The 18,296-nt window shown below is 38.3% G+C and overlaps 1 protein-coding gene across 1 annotated transcript in view; it reads right to left on the bottom strand.

Annotated features, from left to right (window-relative positions):
* LMF1 (lipase maturation factor 1) overlaps positions 1-18,296 on the bottom strand; it is a 4,369,731-nt gene that overhangs the window by 689,358 nt on the left and 3,662,077 nt on the right. The window contains exon 8 of the mRNA XM_044089721.1: positions 5,177-5,330. Coding sequence (XP_043945656.1) covers positions 5,177-5,330 — 154 coding nt within the window. The remainder of the gene's footprint in view (positions 1-5,176; positions 5,331-18,296) is intronic.

Here is an 18,296-nt window from a genome sequence, read left to right as displayed (position 1 = left end):
TCATTCCCTGGGTCCCTACTGCATCAGTGCATGTGATATGCATTGCCTCTTTGCCAAGGACAGGGCATACTGGGCACGCCTCCTTCTGCCTAATGAGACAGGCTCAGGTTGTTCCTCCTCCGAGTCACTCTGTGCCTGTGCAGGCCTTGGCACTGGTGGGGGGCTGTGTGGCCCTGCCCCACGCTGTTCCTACTGCAGCTGTTTCCGCAGGATCATATTATGTAGCATGATACATACAAGGACAATTTGGGTACATGTAGTTGGTGAGTACTGCAAGGCTCCACTGGATGTGTCCAGGCACCGGAACCGTGACTTGAGCATCTCAAACACACGCTCTATCATGATTCGTGTTTGTGCGTGTGCCTAATTATGGAGCTCTTGTTCGGGTGTGTGTGCATTTCTGATGGGTGTCATCAGCCATGGCTCCAGTGCGTATCCAGCATCCCCCACAAGGTGACCATGTGGGATGTCCCCACTGGCAAATGTCTGGTACAGCTACGTCAGATGCCAGATGTGGAAATCATGGTAGCTTCCAAGGCAGCCAGCACACACATTCATTATTATGCCCTGGGCATCGCACTTGATCTGGCAGTTGATGGAGGGGAAGCCCTTGAGGTTGATGTAAACCCTACCCCGCTTACCTGGTGGTGCTTTAATGCATATGCGCGTGCAGTCTATTGCACCCACTACCTCAGGGTATTCTGCTATTTGGTGGAAGAGATGCATACTGCTGGCCAACGCCTCATGGGTGATGGGGAAATATACATGCTCACCGACGTGCTGACATGGCATCCAGGAACTGGTAGAGTACCTTGGATGCTGATGCCTGTGAAATCCCCATCACATCCCAAGTTGGCCTTTGGAAGGTACTTGTAGCTAGTATTCTTAGGCCTGCACATACCTTGGTATCCACTGGGATGGGTTCCCCTCTGTTAGTTCTGTGTGTGAGGCATGGCCGGCACAGCTCAACAATTTGCTGTAGGAGGTCCCTGTCCACCCTATAGCACTCCACTATCTCCTGCTCATGTAGCCCTTGGTAAGTTACCCTGGGTCTGTACACTCTTCTCCATCTCCTCACTGTGGGTTGCTCAGCAGCATTCACATCTTCACCACCCTCAGCCTCTTGCACATGCTGGTTTATGATAGCAAAAGCAGCCCATCACATTTTTTCTCTTGCTTTCATTTTGTAAAATTTCCCCGTCTGTATACACCAGTGGTGCAGAGGTTTTGGGAAAAACAAGGGGTAAAGGTGTTTGCATAGTTTATAGTGGTGTGCTGTGCTGGGCTGGGTTGGGCTACTGCGTGTGTAATTGGCTGTTTCTGATACATTTCACCTGTCAGCTAAGCTAGTTCTCCTTGATTACCTTCCTACTGCTGTTTTTACTTCCCATTGCCTCCCTGTTTAAGCCTGTGTGTGCGCAGAGATGCTATTTCCTGGTTTAACTTCCTTTTTCTTCCTGTAAAATCTGGTGCGCTTACACTTTGTAAAGAGTGCTAGGCAGTTTGGGCACACCTCTAGCTTAACTGTGCAAAGCTAAGAGCAGTCCTGAGCCAAAGGGCTCCAATCCTCTTACAGTATATGACTGACACCCCCCCCAAGATGTCACCTATATCCTAGTCTTGCACCCAGCTATTTATACTCTTACACTCTTGGGACCTGCCTCACACCCTGGGGAAATCTGGGATTCACTATCCTTCCCCTCATTTGCATAGGATTGCCTGCTAATACATAGTTACATGTCTCACACTCCCCCGTTAGCAACCACTACTCAATGGACAGGTTGTCTTTTGCCTGCCACTGACTTCCATGGCAGAATACTGATTTTAATTAGAAGGCTCATTTTAAGTTTATTTTCTTACACCCCCCCCCCCCCGATCTCGTTTGCGTGCCACTGCCCTATGCTTAAATAACCGAGACTGGCAAAAAAAAAATAAAAGTTGATTTTTTTTATTTTTTAAACAGTTTGTAATGCCAATGGCCTTATACTTGGCCATTGGCATGCTTCCTCAATGATATGCAGCCTTTATTTGGAGCTGTCATAGCTCCGTTTTGGAATTTGCACTAGTCTTGCATGGACTATTGCAAGCTTTCTGGATTGCAAAATCACCTCATTTGCATAGATTTCTCCTGCAAATTAGGTAATTTGTATACCAGTCCGTGCAGGATTAGTGCTGGAGCTCTCAAGCAAACCCCTGCCGGCTGCTCCTGATCGCACGACAGACATATTGCCTGCGTGAGCTCCTGCACTCATCTTGCACTCCATGCAAGCTTTTGAGAATCCAGGGGACAATGCTTAAAAAAAAAAAAAAATAAATATATATATATATATATATATATATATATATATAAATATATATATATATATACAAAATGTTTGCGTATGTATATACCTACAAACAACCTGTACAATACCAACAGCCCCAAAAACTGTGACTGACAGAAAGGATACCACAGGTAAGAAAGGCAATTATGGCACTATATTTGACATATGTGGTATGATTCTGTTAAATGTTAAATTAATGAAATGATGATGACCTATCAGCTGTGCATATATGATGCAGGTAATCAAAGGAAAAGTACTGATGTATGACTAAAATGCATAATGGTTCACTCAACAACTCACAATTCTATTTTAGATCAGTATAGAAAATGATTGGCATGAACATTGAAGATGGAATATTTCATGCCACTTTGATTTGAACTAGCACCACTACGCCCTTCAAAGGCATATGTTCTCAGCAGCCTGGACGGGACAAGTTTTAGAACAATTTTACAAAACAGGATAGGCATGGTAAATTAAGCAAAGCAATGTTGTGAGGGGGTGGAAACTACTATGCCATGGAATCCAATTGAAACCTTAAGGAGTATTCACAAATATAACCTTGCAGAAAGATATATGTATGGCCTATGAATGTATGTAATTTCCATGAAGTAACCTGCAAAATGGAGACACTGCAATGCAGAATTTCTCTCTATCCATATGGTGTAGTAAATCAAATGTTGCTTATATAATTTTCAAGGCTGTTGGGGTAATCAGTTATATGAACAATAACCAGTTCATCAAAGATCTTTCAGTAAAGCGTAAATAATCAAACAATTCTTCTATCAAAATTTGATTTATTTTTTTGTCCATGTGTTTTGCATCTTTCTCCATGGTCTGAAGAATTCAGATTAGGATACAGGTCCTTCAGACCCATGACTTATTAATTAATGATAATATGGAGCACCAACAGTTACAAGGATGGTTGTGTGTGTGTGTTGTGCATGCGTGCACACATACACACTCAAATCTCAGTTTATGTATATGTGAGAGATACTGTATCTCTGCATCTCTTTGTGTATGATATATCTAATTGTGTGCATGTGTATTTACATGTAGACATTATTAAATACTTACATATCTTATACCTTATATTCTCCACCACATTTGAAACATTAGGTAGAAGGACTATTTACCATAAAATATACAAAAATACATATATAGTGGTAATAAAACAAATACAACACAATTTAACAACAGTCCATTTTCTAATCACAGTAATACACTGCAAGGTGAGCATTATCAGAAAATAATGACCTTCTGGGATTGGGGAGGCCCGATGCCATAGGCTCACAATATCCCAGGGAAGTTAATTATTTCCCTGCAATGCCAACCTATCAGGCATTACTGCTTTTGTAATACATACTGATATTACATGTTTTGATAAAATGAAGTTAATATTTCTGATTAAAGTCATATTTACATGAATCATGCCTAACTCACTGATTTATGATCAATCCATCGATATTTACATGGGGCTTAACCTCCTGAATAAGGCAAGTGGTGTGTTGCCCCAATGAAAATATTTAACTCTTAAATTTAATTTAAAAACTTGCAGCTTCTTTATTTAGTCACAAACTGCTGACTATCTATCCTACATTCATAGTAAATTTAGGTATAAAAACAGCTATTCTTCATAGTTAAGGGATGACCTTTTCACTGGATTCACTGAATAACGATTTGGCTCACATTTTAGAAGCAGTCAACTAGTTACAGCCTATACCAGGGTAGGGATCCAGGCACACTTGTGAAATACTAGTTCATTCAATTGTATGATCACTACTGTGTGACTGACCACCTTTTCTAGTGAAGGTCTATTTTGTGGGTATACTGGTGATTTCCCCTTTCTTCAGTGATGGGAAACCTTGGATCTGATTATATATATATATATATATATATATATATATATATATATATATATATATGTTCATAGGTGTGTACTAGGCTAATGGCCCTGGGGTCTTTACAAGCTTAGCCATAGGATTACCCTGGCATTGTGCCACCCGACCTTAGTTTTATATATATATATATATATATATATATATATATATATATATATCGATAGAGAGAGAGAGAAAGCGCGTGCGCGAGAGAGAGATTAATGGTGTGTGCAAACCCCATCATGGAATTCAAGGGGTATGTCCCCCTGCAAAATAATAATGTTTCCATTCAGAAGTTTTTACTCATTGGTGTCACAACTGTGTAAGGCAATCAGAAAGATTTGAATACTTGTTAAGGAGCCGTAGTGCGATATGCGTACCACTAGACAGGGTACTAAAAATAAAATATAGTGATTATTAAAAATGTAGTCAAAATACTTCAGTACTTATATTTTCTTTAATTTATTTAAGCGAAAGCTAGTTTAAAGTATTGCTTCTACATGGCCTGATGGAATCTATTATAAAAAAAAATGAAGTTGAAAAAATCAATATCGCAACAGCATGTTTCTAACATAAGAAACTATGTCAATGACATTAATCGATTAAAATAAACAAGCAAACAAAATATATCTGTAGCTTAAAATGTTCTAATCCAGGTATTTTATATAGTATTACTTTTAGTCAGAAGCTATAGAAAGCACTGTTGATGCTGACTAGATGCACCTGGTAATCTTTTATATGAATTCATTTTCAGCATACTTTGTAGGCACATTCCACCTGTATTTCATAACTGTCAGACAATACCTCTGTAACTGTGGTTGCATATCACTGCAGGTATTTAACGTTTTCAGAGATCATCTGTACTAAAACAAATTAAAACAATTGGAATAGTACAGATTTTATAATTTACAAAAAGGAAGAGTTATGCTTTATAATTCATAAGAGGAGACGTACAGCTGAAGTCAAAGAAAATACCTTCCAAAAGCTCCATATGTATTCACAATCCTTAGGGAGTTGAAGGACGTGTTCATGACTTGCTTAGAACTTAGCAGGTTGAAAACCACTGGAATACTGAGGCAGATAATAAGAAGTCCCAAAAAAATGTTCATTACTCGTCGAACCAAGGTACCTTAAGTGAAAAAAAAAATCAATCAGCATGTTACATATATCAATATTCATTATTATTATGACAAACTCATTGCCATCTTTAGCATAAGCATCAAACAACTTTGCCATGCAAACATCAATTCAAACATTATACGAAGGTCTGACGGTGTGCATTTGTTTAATCTGATCACATGGATACCTTTTTGCTAAGTATTACATTAAACGTATGAGACGTATGTAGTCATTGTTAAAAAAAAAAAAAAAATCAAGCACACTGTAAGTTATGAATATCAGCTTAATTCATTAACCTCTGAGTCTAGAACTGCCATAGCCAGAAAGCATTTCTTATCAACATTACTTCATGCATCCCCAATGCTAACAAATCTAAATAAAACCGATATGAACAAACTTTCCACATGCTACAACAAAATAGCTAGGTTCGCAACCAATGCTAAATCACGCTCTCACCACTGCCATTCCATACATAAACTACACTGGCTAGAATTTCTCAACTTACTACATTACCTCCAGCTCAACCTAGCACACCAAATACTATACCATCCTGATAAAAGCCATAATTCAAATAGGGAACTATGATCCAGTAACAAAGCACTGATCGAAGTTAATTAATCCATGTAAGAACAGCTCTGGAGAATCTCTATTCCCTCATGATGTTGCAAAAACATGGAATACCTGCCTCCTGACTTCAGGTTACAAAATTGTACATGAAACAACACCCTAAATCACACCTATACGCCAACCATTTATGTAACTGCAATGATCCTCCCTGAAGCCTCACCCCACTTTAGGCTGTTATTCCCTGATGCCTCTGATGAATACTGACACTGTGCCCTACCTATGTTCATTGTATATATTGTTGTTGTTGTTTGTCTTTCAGCTTTTCCCGGTTAGGGGTTGCCACAGCAGAACTCCGGTCCGCTAATGACTGGCAGTAGATTTTTACGGTGCCGAGTTGCCAGCTCGATGCCCAACCTTCAATGGAGGCATGCCCATTCATGCATGTCTTTCGGAACGCCACTCGTCCACAGGGAGGACATGCAGACTTCACACAGAAGGCACTCCCCACACTCCAGCCGAGAATTGAATGGAATTCATTGTATATATTGTAAATATGTGTTAATACAAGGTCATAGTACAGATATGTGATCATAGCACATTTGTAGAGTAAGCATAAGAACAATATATGTACATTTGGTTTTCATAGTAAACACATATTCATTGTATATATTGTAAATATGTGTTTACTATGAAAACCAAATGTACATATACTGTTCTTATGCTTACTCTACAAATGTGCTATGATCACATATCTGTACTATGACCTTGTATTGTTTTAAACTGTTAACCTTTCTATAACATGTTATCTTAAACTGTTCTGAAGATTTAAACCATGTAACCTTCAATTATTACCATTTATTACTTATTACTCTGTAATGTTTTGGAGCTTTTCTCCCCAGGACTCCGCTGAAAACAGACACTAGCTGTCCAATTGGACTATTCTGGTAAACAAATGTTAAAGAAATAATTGTTTGTGTCTTTCGGCTTTTCCCGGTTAGGGGTCGCCACAGCGGAACTCCGGTCCGCTAATGATTGGCAGTACAGGTTTACGTGCTGGCTTACCAGGCCTAACGCACAACCTTCAACGAAGGAACGCCCGTTTACGCATGTCGCCACACAGAAGATGCTCTAACTGAGAATCGAACGGGCAACGTCTAACTGTGAGGTGACAACGCTACCGCAGCACCACCACCACAGTATACAAATGTTAAATAAATAATAATAAATAATAATTCAGCATTTTTCAGTGAAGTGTGCTGGCAGGCAATTTTAGACTCCAACACCCCAATCTCAGACATGACAAACAATGTTTTCCTCTTGCAAACATGACTTAAAAAGCTGTCAATAGCAAGTGTGGGAAAATATGTCAAAAGTAATACAAGTGGGTGTGTCTGTCTTTGTCTTTGTGAGACCAACAGAAAATGACAGCACATATGTCATTCAACTTTTTTTTGCTAATTTCGGACAAGGCCAACAATAATGGAACTACAAAGATGCTAAATCAGGGGCAATTTTAAATATTACCATAATTTACTTAAAATTTGCTAAGAGTAAGTGTTTTTGCATCTTTCTTTTTCTAAATAAAAAAGTACTATTAAACTACAATGTTGGGATATGCTGACTAACTGCAAACCTCAGAGATTTACCAGAAAAATCAAACAATTCTCAAAGGACAAAGCAAAACAATTAGGGACATTTTAGAGGTATGTGGGGAGGGGGGAGATGCACTGCTTTGCACTGTATGCATGCTTTCACTCATTTGATCACAATGAAACATCAGAGCTGTGCATAAGAAACCGACTGTAACAGCTTGTGTGTGTGTGTGTGTGTGTGTGTGTGTGTGTGTGTGTGTGTGTGTGTGTGTGTGTGTGATTCTATCTGTTCCTCTGAATGTGTGGATGTGCATCTGATTTTCTGCATGTATCAGAGACTCGCTCTCCCTCTGCCTCTACATCTTTAGTGTGTATGTAACTTACTGTGTGTGTGTGTGTGTGAATATATATATATATATATATATATATATATATATATATATACATATATATATACATACATACACACACACACACATATATATATATATACACACACACATATATTTTGGATGTAAAATATTTCTTGCAACAACAATTACATATCCTACATAGCAACTATGGACCATTTGATGGAGGGGAATGTTTTGCAATAAATGCACACACACACACACACACACACACACACACACACACACACACACACACACACACACACACACACACACACACTAATAATAAAACAAGTACAACCCATTTAAAAGATATCCCATTTTCTAAGTTCAATAATGCTCTCCAGGTTTGGTATTATTGGGGAAATGAGGGATCATTCAGAGCTCCTCTGGAAGGTCCGTAATCTCCCCAGTAATTCCACCCTAGAGAGCATTACTGTTTGCTTAACATCTGCTTGTACACTCTCATATGGGGTGAGGATGGCTATGATTGGTCATATTGCTCTTGTGTGAGCACAGGCTTGAATGACAGCAATGGCCTTAAGACTGGGGGATGCAGGCTTGGTGTTTCATGCCAGTGACAATAGCAGAAGCACACACATGCCACGAAAAGTACAGAATACCCCGGGAACATGCAGGTGACTATATTAGCGACTGGTTGGTGGGTGTCAAATCCATAACGGCTGCCAATGCGGTGGCCTCCCAAGGAAGGATTGATTTTCAGCAGTCAAGTGTGGAGAGATGACATTAAAACAAACTTTTTGCTGGGGGGAGGGAATGCATCCTTCCCACCATGTATGCATATATCTATGTGTATATATATATATATATATATATATATATATATATATATATATATATATATATATATATATATATATATCTATATGGTTTCACTTCATATTGCCAAAATGCTGACATATCGAATTTCAGCCTTTCGACAGTATAAAGCCGACACCTCACAACCACGAAATCACAACATCAAACACACAGCATACAGTACACAACACACAAACCATAACACCCACACCACAAAACAGTGAAATACAGCACAACACCACACAGACACAAACCTACACTGCACATACGAAGGGGGACAAGCCCCCCTGCACCCCCCACACCCCCTACTTATACATACTAACTCCAGGATCGCACAAACAGTAAAAAAATAAAAAATCACACATAGCCAACACACACACTCATACCCCCACCTCCCTACCCTGACCCACTCGTACAAGTTAAAAAAACACTCACGCACTCTCACTCACCTTAAACTGCAGACACCATCCCAGCCGAACACTTCAGTGTGATAATGAAAATGCATAAGCATGAATTCGACATAGTCCTATTCGTGGTTATTTAGAGGTTTCGGCTTCATGGACACGAATTGCTAAAATTCGATATTTCAGCAATTCACATTTATGAAGTGAAACCATATATATATATATATATATATATATATGGTTTCACTTCATAAATGTGAATTGTTATATATATATATATACCTAGACACATACACATCTCTCTCTCTCTCTGTATATATATATATATATATATATATATATATATATATATATACATACACTACATTCCCAAAACTGTAAAAAGGGCAGTGCACACATTAAAACAGCACAAGTAATAAGTTCCAGTGAATACCAGTAATTGAGGAGTTCAAATTCAAGGAGACAAACTAGTCCAGATGGAACCTTGTCAACTTTACACTCAGTGAATCACAGGGACACCTAGCGTTTCACCTTTTCTTTTATTAAAATGTGCTGTTTTTAAATTAATTGTTTGGAATCTTAGCTGATGTGCATCTGACTACATCATCAGACTTCCCCAAGTGCTGTATCGTTCTCATCCCAAGCTGTTCATCAGCTCCATTTTAAAGTTACTGTGTGGTCCATAGAAATATATTTTTTTCCTTCTAATCTTCCTGCTGCTCTGCTTATACAGATACTAAACTGAAGTTCTAATATATATACCTCATCCCAGCTACATTTTACTCACCATTGATATTGTTCATTCTCTAGCTAACCATTTTCTATTCCACGGCTACATCAATGGCAACCACAGCAAGGCTGTCTAACTTATATGTTACTGTCTGATATATGACTACATTTGTCCTAATATAGGTAATGGTGTGCCTGTCTCTTGGTTCATTCACTACTTTTTTTAATTAGATTTATCTAACTTGATCTTTCTGCTAAGTTGTACCATTATCAGGTCCTGTGTCTCAGTGCTCAGAACAAGTTCAAAGTATTTTATTCTGATTTTTTTGTTGGCCAGTCTCACTGGGAAACAAAATGAAATGCACAGTGCCACAAGCCACATGACCCAACTCTCAAGAATTGTACAAGGTAGAGAAATAAATAAAGAGTTAAGCACTTTCATCAAGGAAATCAGGACTTACATCAGAACTAGTTTCTTGGCACTGGAAGCTCCTTTGTGTTTGTGTTTGTTTTTGGTTCTGATCTCATCAGGACTTAATGCCCCCTGTGGGGGTCTACCTACAACTGACTTCTGAGATAAAATCTTTGATTTGAACTTTCCTCCAAGATTATACATACGATAAAGAGTGGATGATTATAATTAAAAAGTTCACAAACTTCATTATTTGGAATAATGCTGCCAAAGAAATCACAAGCCTAACTGATGGCACTCAACAAAATTCTTAGGTAATCCATTTATTAAAAGAATGGATGTCAGTCCTGAGTACTGACTGTGATGGACCTGATAGGCGGCTACCAGAATGGTAGGCGGGATCAAGATTTTTGCAGTGAGTGTGTTTTAATTTACTTAAGAACAATCAAAACTTAAGCATTACAATCATCAAAAACAGTTGATTATAGGGAAATGAAGCTCATGATATGTCAGTATAATGAGTAGATGGCAAACGGAAACTGACAAAATGTATAACTGTTTTTATGCAGTTTTATAGTTTACTAGTAATGCATTAAATGGCATTATTTCAATATTCTCATTGCAACAAACTGCAATACAAGAATAAAATGTATATGTGTTGATATGTTAATTCAGTTTGTGTATCCAGACAACCTGGGAACAAAATGTAGTTCCTAAGCATTTTATTGTATGATATTCTGCTATTAAATAAAGAGAAGACTGTACAAAAAAATATATAAATGTGTTATATAGCTACCTGACTACTTCATCAGATTATGGTGTGATACCATACCACATGGTTCTCAACTTTCCACTAACAAAATGAGAGACAGAGGTGGTGATGTGTGTACCATACTAGGAAGTAGGACACTGCTTAAGATGTCATGTGCTGTCAATCACTTTAATTTTGCTTATGATTTATTGCCATGGCTGCCTTGCAAGCTGGCTATAAGCAGAAGCAATAGCAGGTTTTGCTACCAGACAAAACTGCATGTGACATTCCTTAGGGAAAAAAAGTAGAAATGCATTGCAGCATGCTGAATTGTAAGCTTGCACTGATTTAAGTATTTCCCCCACAAGTATCACTGGATTCAATGCAATGCATGGCCAGTACCCTGATACTTCCCAACCTCAGGGGTCCCCACACTTGTGACAGCCTATCCAGTGTGACCTGCAGTGGGCGGCCCAGTGGTGCAGAGGTTAACATTGTTGCTTCACAGCAAGATGTTCTTTGGTTCAATTCTCGGCTGGTGTGTCTTCTGTGAGGAGTCTGCATTTTCTCCCTGCATTCGTGTGGGTTTCCTCTGGGTACTCCGGTTTCATCTCACATTATAAAGACCTGCATGTGGAGCATTTCTCCCTGGGTCTCCACTGAAAATTGGCTTGTTCCAAGTCAGACTTTCCTGGTAAACAAATATTAAATAAATAAATCTGAGTAAAGCCTACAGACTTAGCAGGGATCTCAGCCTTCATGTTCCAACAAGAGGAATGGGATTAGGCCAGAGTCTGTTATACTGTAGACTGCAATGAATGTTGATGTTTTTTTTTGCAATTAAACCCTACCTCTCTATTACAAACAGAAAATTATACAATAAAATTCTTAGGACCCATCTTGTCAGTACTAAGGTACCACCACTAGAGCTTATGTCCCAGGTGAGAACCCCTTGCACATCTCACTGCAGTCTCCTTGGAATAGCTAAATAGCCATTGCCTTGCAATCATCCTCCCGAAAGATTCTCCTCCATTGTCTGAATCACTCATTAAATCCCTGTCAGGGTTTCATTGCTCTGCAACACAGAATCAAGAGTACTAGTTTAAATGTTTATAGTAATTTCTCTAAGTCACTAGGAACAGCCCATTATTTTACCAAGAACTGGTCCACGTCTTATCACCACTTGTATAAGTCAGACAATTAAAATTATAGGATAATACTTTTCTAGAAAGCATGCATTCTGACAACCACCCTGAACTGGGAAGCTAACTTATAAAACAAGAGAAAGTTAAATGCTTTTTTTAAGTACTGAATACTTAAATATCATGAAATACTGCAGAATCTAAATTAAAAACCTTTACCTCAAAATATATATTTCAGAGGAAAATATCAGTAAACATGAGTCATATAACTAACAGCATATGAAACATGCCAAGTTGTATTCAAGAAAATAATATGGTATACAGTAGTTTGATTGAAAACTAATTGAATGAATGTCATCTCTTCAGGACTGTTGGGTAGAATTTGGCTTGATTGATTCCTATGCTGAATGAAAGGCCATTTGACTGAATGCCATCTTGTCTGAGCCACAGACTTCACTGACTGTATGGTTAAGAGCTGAGGGTTAAATGTAAGGACTACATTAAGTTGGAAATACTTTATTTAATTGCATGTCTAAATTTTGTGTAATTTCAATGAGGTCTATTTTTCACTAAAGTTCTTGCTAATTTCAATGGATACTAAATTTGCAGATTCAGCCATACTTTCTTTGATGATGATATTTTCACGAAATGTACTATATCCATATAATGTTTGTAGTGATTTCTTTTAATATTTTACCACACTGTAAGGCTAAACTGAGTCAATAAACAGGGTATTATAAACCAAGTACAGTTGTAAATTGCTTGAATAACCCAGCAAAGCAAAATCAAATGTAAAGGTACCATTTATATATCTTCTCTTTCACATTCACACATACAAATACCCACACAAACACAAATCAATGAATAGAAATGGACACACAAATTTGGTCTTTTATTTTGAGCCCATTGCTAGGTTACTTGCTTTTGGCTTGAATTCTTTGCACTGAATGAGTGATATTTTAAATACATCCAAAAATTTCACTTTAAAACAAACTATAGTTTCCAGGCTTCATTTTAAAATGACTGAGCTGGGGAAGAAAAATACAGAGGTTTTAGTTGTCAGTAATATAAGTTTTAAACATCTAGTTATACAGTAAAAAAACTAAAAAGCAGCCATTCCTGTAAAGCACTGTTTCCCTTAATAATGTACCAATGGTAAAAGCAATTATAATATTACTTATGAATCAAATAATTTGCAAAATCACATACTATAATATTAAATCACTCATATTAATACTTAATGCATCAAAGTAGCCTTGTTTAGTTACAAATATGTGCAAAGACTATGTCCTGAAATATAACAATTATGTATGATTATAAAACACACAAAAATTAATGTATCAGTGTGTGTGATAAATAAAGCAATTATGGATGGGGTCTATATTATTTCTTTGATAGCTTAGGTTGTTGAATGCTCAATGTTCGACACCTAAGCATCAAAGTTTCAAAATCGTGAATGCCCATATACGCAAATTCTTTCCTGGGGAAAGAATTTGCTTGGCCGTTATCGGGGATTTGCCCTTTCCCCAATGTAGGGCGATCTCGGAGTTGGTATATTTAGTTGGGGGGGGGGGTGTGGGGGGCACAGCCCCCCCACACTATATTTAGGTTGAAAAGTTAATTTTATTTCCGGACGGCCTAGCAAATTCTTTCCCGAAGAAAGAATTTGCGTATATGGCCATTTGCGATTTAGAAACTTCGACGCTTAGGTGTCAATCATTAAGCATTCGACAACCTAAGCTGTCAAAGAAATAATATAAACCCTTATGGATGTTATCAGTGCACACCCACACTGCTCAATGAAGACCACTTCCACTACCAAGATAGCATACAATTGACTTAATGCAAAATTAAACCACAAAGGGAACCATGACTGTCAACAACTGAGTAGGTTATAATTTCAAATATTTGTATGTGGGATACAGAATAAAAGACCCAGCACAGAAATCCAGTACTTTTGATAGTCATCGAGTTTAGGTCATCTTACTTAAAATAGTGATTCAAAATACAATTTTTGTAATTCTGAGTCAAATTTCCTGTAAAAAAATAATTTACAGATCTTACATATTGTAGAAATAAACCCGAAAAATTACTTGAAGAAAATATTCGACAATAGCTATTTGTAAAAAAATTAAAATTTTCTTGCACTTCCTCAGCTTACATCAGCTTTAGTATTTTTCCAGCTGTTACAGATATTTACACAAAAAATTTCAGACAGTCTTATGAGTCATTTTAGCTGTGTCTCCCTCACACTTAACTGAACAAGGTCTCAACATTCTCATTTCAGCCTGTCAGGAACTCATCTAGATGATTATTTTTTTAAATAAACGTTTTTGCATGTTTTGCATATACCAAACTCCATAGTTTCAAAAACACAGAAGAAAGCAAAAGAATGGAAAACAAAATGAATCAGTGTTGGTGCATACTTAGAAACTGCACTAGCAGTGATTTTTGTGGGAAAATGCATTAAAAGTGTCTGAATTGGGGAACTGAATTCAACCAGGAAGAATTGCATCCACTTTAGACTCACCAAGCTGTAGAAAATACTTTATGGCTATGTATCCAATATATAACAGTAATTTAACATTGTACTGATGTATAATATTCATCCACATGGAAAACAAAAGATTCTCACAAAATGAATTTACAATTTGAAACCTGAAAAAACATCTTTGCTTGGAAAGTGCGTTTTATAAAACCTTCAGTTAAGCTGCAATTATCTGTTTCAAATGTTGAAATCTCAGTTTATGTCAGTGATAATAAAATAAAATTTCTAAAAAGCAATGGCAGGGAGGTTTGAAGAAATAAGGAGGGTCCTCCCAAAACCAATGGCAATCTAAGAAAATTGACTCCTTTACCCTTCCCACCTGCAATCCTGTAAAGCTTTTCCAAGCCTAGGTCTTTACTTTCCTCTGTGTCACTAGATAATTTCAAACACTTGGGTTCTGGCAATTATTCAAAAAAGGCTAGAACTGGCAATGGAATTCCTTTCCACTTAGTTAAGGGATGCCTCTTCCTCCAACTAATCAACCCTCCTTATTCCATCCTATTGCAGAACAGATGCTACATCTGAAGGCTACAGAACCCATTCCCCCAAGGCCTAAGAGGAGAAAGGATTTTATTCAACAATCTTTCTGGTGCCAACGAAAGAAGGAACCTAGAAACCTGTCCTAGACATTTTTCCTTAAACCATGCCATCACGATCCAGTTCTGAAATAATTCAGGCCTTGTTATGTTTTTCTGTGCCTGGTTTACACATTCAGTTTTCTTCTTTTCCCTCTGGTTTATCAACAGCTCTAAGATGTGTTTATAAAGTGCCTGGCTCCTGTTATAGCCCATGGCAGGTTGCAGGACACTCACATCTTCCATATTTAGACACCCTTATTATGGCAGATTCTTTCACAAGTTGTCAAGAATCTGCCTTGCCTGTTTTTTCAGGCGAACATAGAGAAATATTCCCTCATCCCTTTTGACAGGACAGTGTTTCTGGCATGTCTACTTGACACATTCCATGCAATGGCTTTTCTTTCTCAGGACAGAGGCATGTCACAAGGAACTGGTTTTGATATTTTCCAACCAGACTTTGGTATCTGCCAGGGGTAAATCTCAAAATTCAAAGTTTCATGGCCTCTACTATTTTTTAGATTCTTTTAGCCAAATTTCACATGAGGAATATTCAATGATTTGTTAAATCAGTTTGGACCTCGCACCAGCATCCCCTTTCATTTCAAATTCCAGTGTTAGGGTTTGTGAAAGTAGAGTTCCTTCGGTGGGTGAATCAGTTGTCGTTCAATTCAGGTCTCCCTTTTTCCCATCCATCCCCTACTAAGCCTGCATGGGGACCTGCATCTAAGGGGCTGAAAGTCCAAGGTCTGTGGTACAAACAAGACAAATTAAAGCGCATACATGTCAAAAAAATTATGGCTCTAATAACTGCTCTCAAATCTTTGAACCACCTTTGTATTCTAGGCCTTCTGCTAGTAATCACAATCAAAAGCACAGTGATGAGATATGAGATGTCCATTCACTGGGTCAGTGATCAAGGAACCACAATCCTCACCACAGACACCAGTGGGGGAACATTCACTTTGAGAGAAATAGATACAAACAGAATTTTCAGATGCATCTCTGCGCCTAGCACAATTTCCCTTAAGAACACATAGGGGACATACTCCAGTTCTGGGGCTGGAGTCTCTCTTTCTCTCTCTGTCTTTCCAGGGTCCAAATAAGAATCCACACTGACCACTAAGAAGCTCTGTGTCAATGTTCCAAGTAGCTCACAAAGACACACTCTGAGATTTGACTTTCACACACACACACACACACACACAAAACACCTGGGAAAGGCTGGGAAATTACCACCTCTGACCAGGTTATAAGGAAGTTTCACTGTCACCAACCAACTACTCAAAGGCTCTTAACAGAGTATCCAGTTATAGTGAGTGAAATTAATACTGATGCCAATGGTAATGTTGACTGAACAGCAAGATTTTTAGAAGCATGATGCCACAGTGTCACTAAATAAATAGAAGTTCTCTCAAAGGTTAAATACTTCCTAAAAAGACTAGCCACAATGAAAAGTGGAAAAATATTTAATAATAAATAATAAAAGAATATAAAAATACTACATATCTACTTACAATAAACACCAGAGTTTCAGTCAAAGGGAATATTAAAAATAATGTGGTCTTTCTTGTCAGGTTTCACAAACTTAATGTTGAGTGTTGCTATCACATCTCTCACTAATATCTAAAATAATTTCAGTCCTAACTATAGAATGACGGGTGTAGGTTAGAAGATCGACAGCTGGGATTACCGACAACGCATGAGCGGGCGCCAGATGATCGACACTCGGAAGACCGACGCTACGGATGAAAACTCCGACGCCAGGGATAGTGAGTTGGAAAGAAGGCTGTGTGAGTATGCGGTGGTGACGGACGTTAGGGTGCGACTAAGGTAAGTGTGGATAGTGACAGTCTGTGGGGATAGGGGTGGGTTAAGTGAGTTAGGGTTAGGGCGCGGGTTGGGTAAGTGTGCGGTAGTGGTACTTTTGGGTTAGGCGGGTTAAGTGAGTTAGGGTTAGGCGGGTTATGTAAGTGTGCGGTAGTGGTATTTTTTGGGTTAGGGGCGGGTTAAGTGAGTTAGGGTTAGGGCGCGGGTTATGTAAGTGTGCGGTAGTGGTATTTTGGGTTAGGGGTGGGTTAAGTGAGTTAGGGTTAGGGCGCGGGTTAGCTGAGTGTGCGATAGTGACGGACCTTAGGGTAAGGGTTTGGGTTAGGGTTGGACGTAGTTGTGTGTGTGAGGTTTAGTGTGGGTTTGTGAGGATTTTGGTGTGCTTGTGTTCTGTGTGTGGTTTTTGGATAAGGGGATGTGTTTTGTTAGTTGATTGTTGTTATTGTGGTGTGTGCAGTGTGTGGGGTTTCGTGTTTGTGGACCGTTGGTTACTTGTTTGTCGGGCATGTGAGTTGTCGTGTTTCTGGTTTGTCGATAATGTGGTGTCGATGTTTTTGTTGTCGGTGAGAGTGGCTGTCGAGCTTATGACCTAGAACCAGAATGACATCACATCTGGTCACCTAACTCTGTAGTTCTCACACTACCCACCCAGACTAGAAGTTGAACCAGAATATAGTACAGATGTGGCACAATACACACACACACACACAACATTGCTAAGATGTGTTACAGCATCTGGAAGCTATAAAACCATTTCCACCCTTCCAGGGTAGCAATTAGTTTACACTAAGGACAATACAGCAGGAATCCTAGTCCTTGTTTTCATAGATGCTGCATCTACGGCTGCATTCAGCCCTGCGAGATACAATCTTTATGGCTTATACCAAGTAATTTAATTTCAGGTTATTTTTCAAAGTTAGATAGATTGAGATTAACCTCTTCTCTTTTCAGTATCCTCTGTTGCAATATATTCATTTCAGTATCTTCTGTTGCAATATATTCATTTCAACAGTTACAATACAGTCTGACATACAGGTGTATTGCTTTTTTGTCCAGCAGGACCCACTGTTGGTACATTTTTTAACACAAGCAACTTTACAAATACATTTTCAACACAAGCCCTTGTACAAATCAGTTTGATATACAAATAACATATAAATTATTTACAAAACTCCAGCTAGCTATGCAGGCATATGTTACACATGCACTGCCCTA

Source organism: Protopterus annectens, chromosome 12.part0, assembly GCF_019279795.1.
Source record: "Protopterus annectens isolate FY-2018-M chromosome 12.part0, PAN1.0, whole genome shotgun sequence".
In the NCBI taxonomy this organism is placed as follows: domain Eukaryota; kingdom Metazoa; phylum Chordata; order Ceratodontiformes; family Protopteridae; genus Protopterus; species Protopterus annectens.
This window is presented reverse-complemented; position numbering and strand designations above follow the sequence as displayed.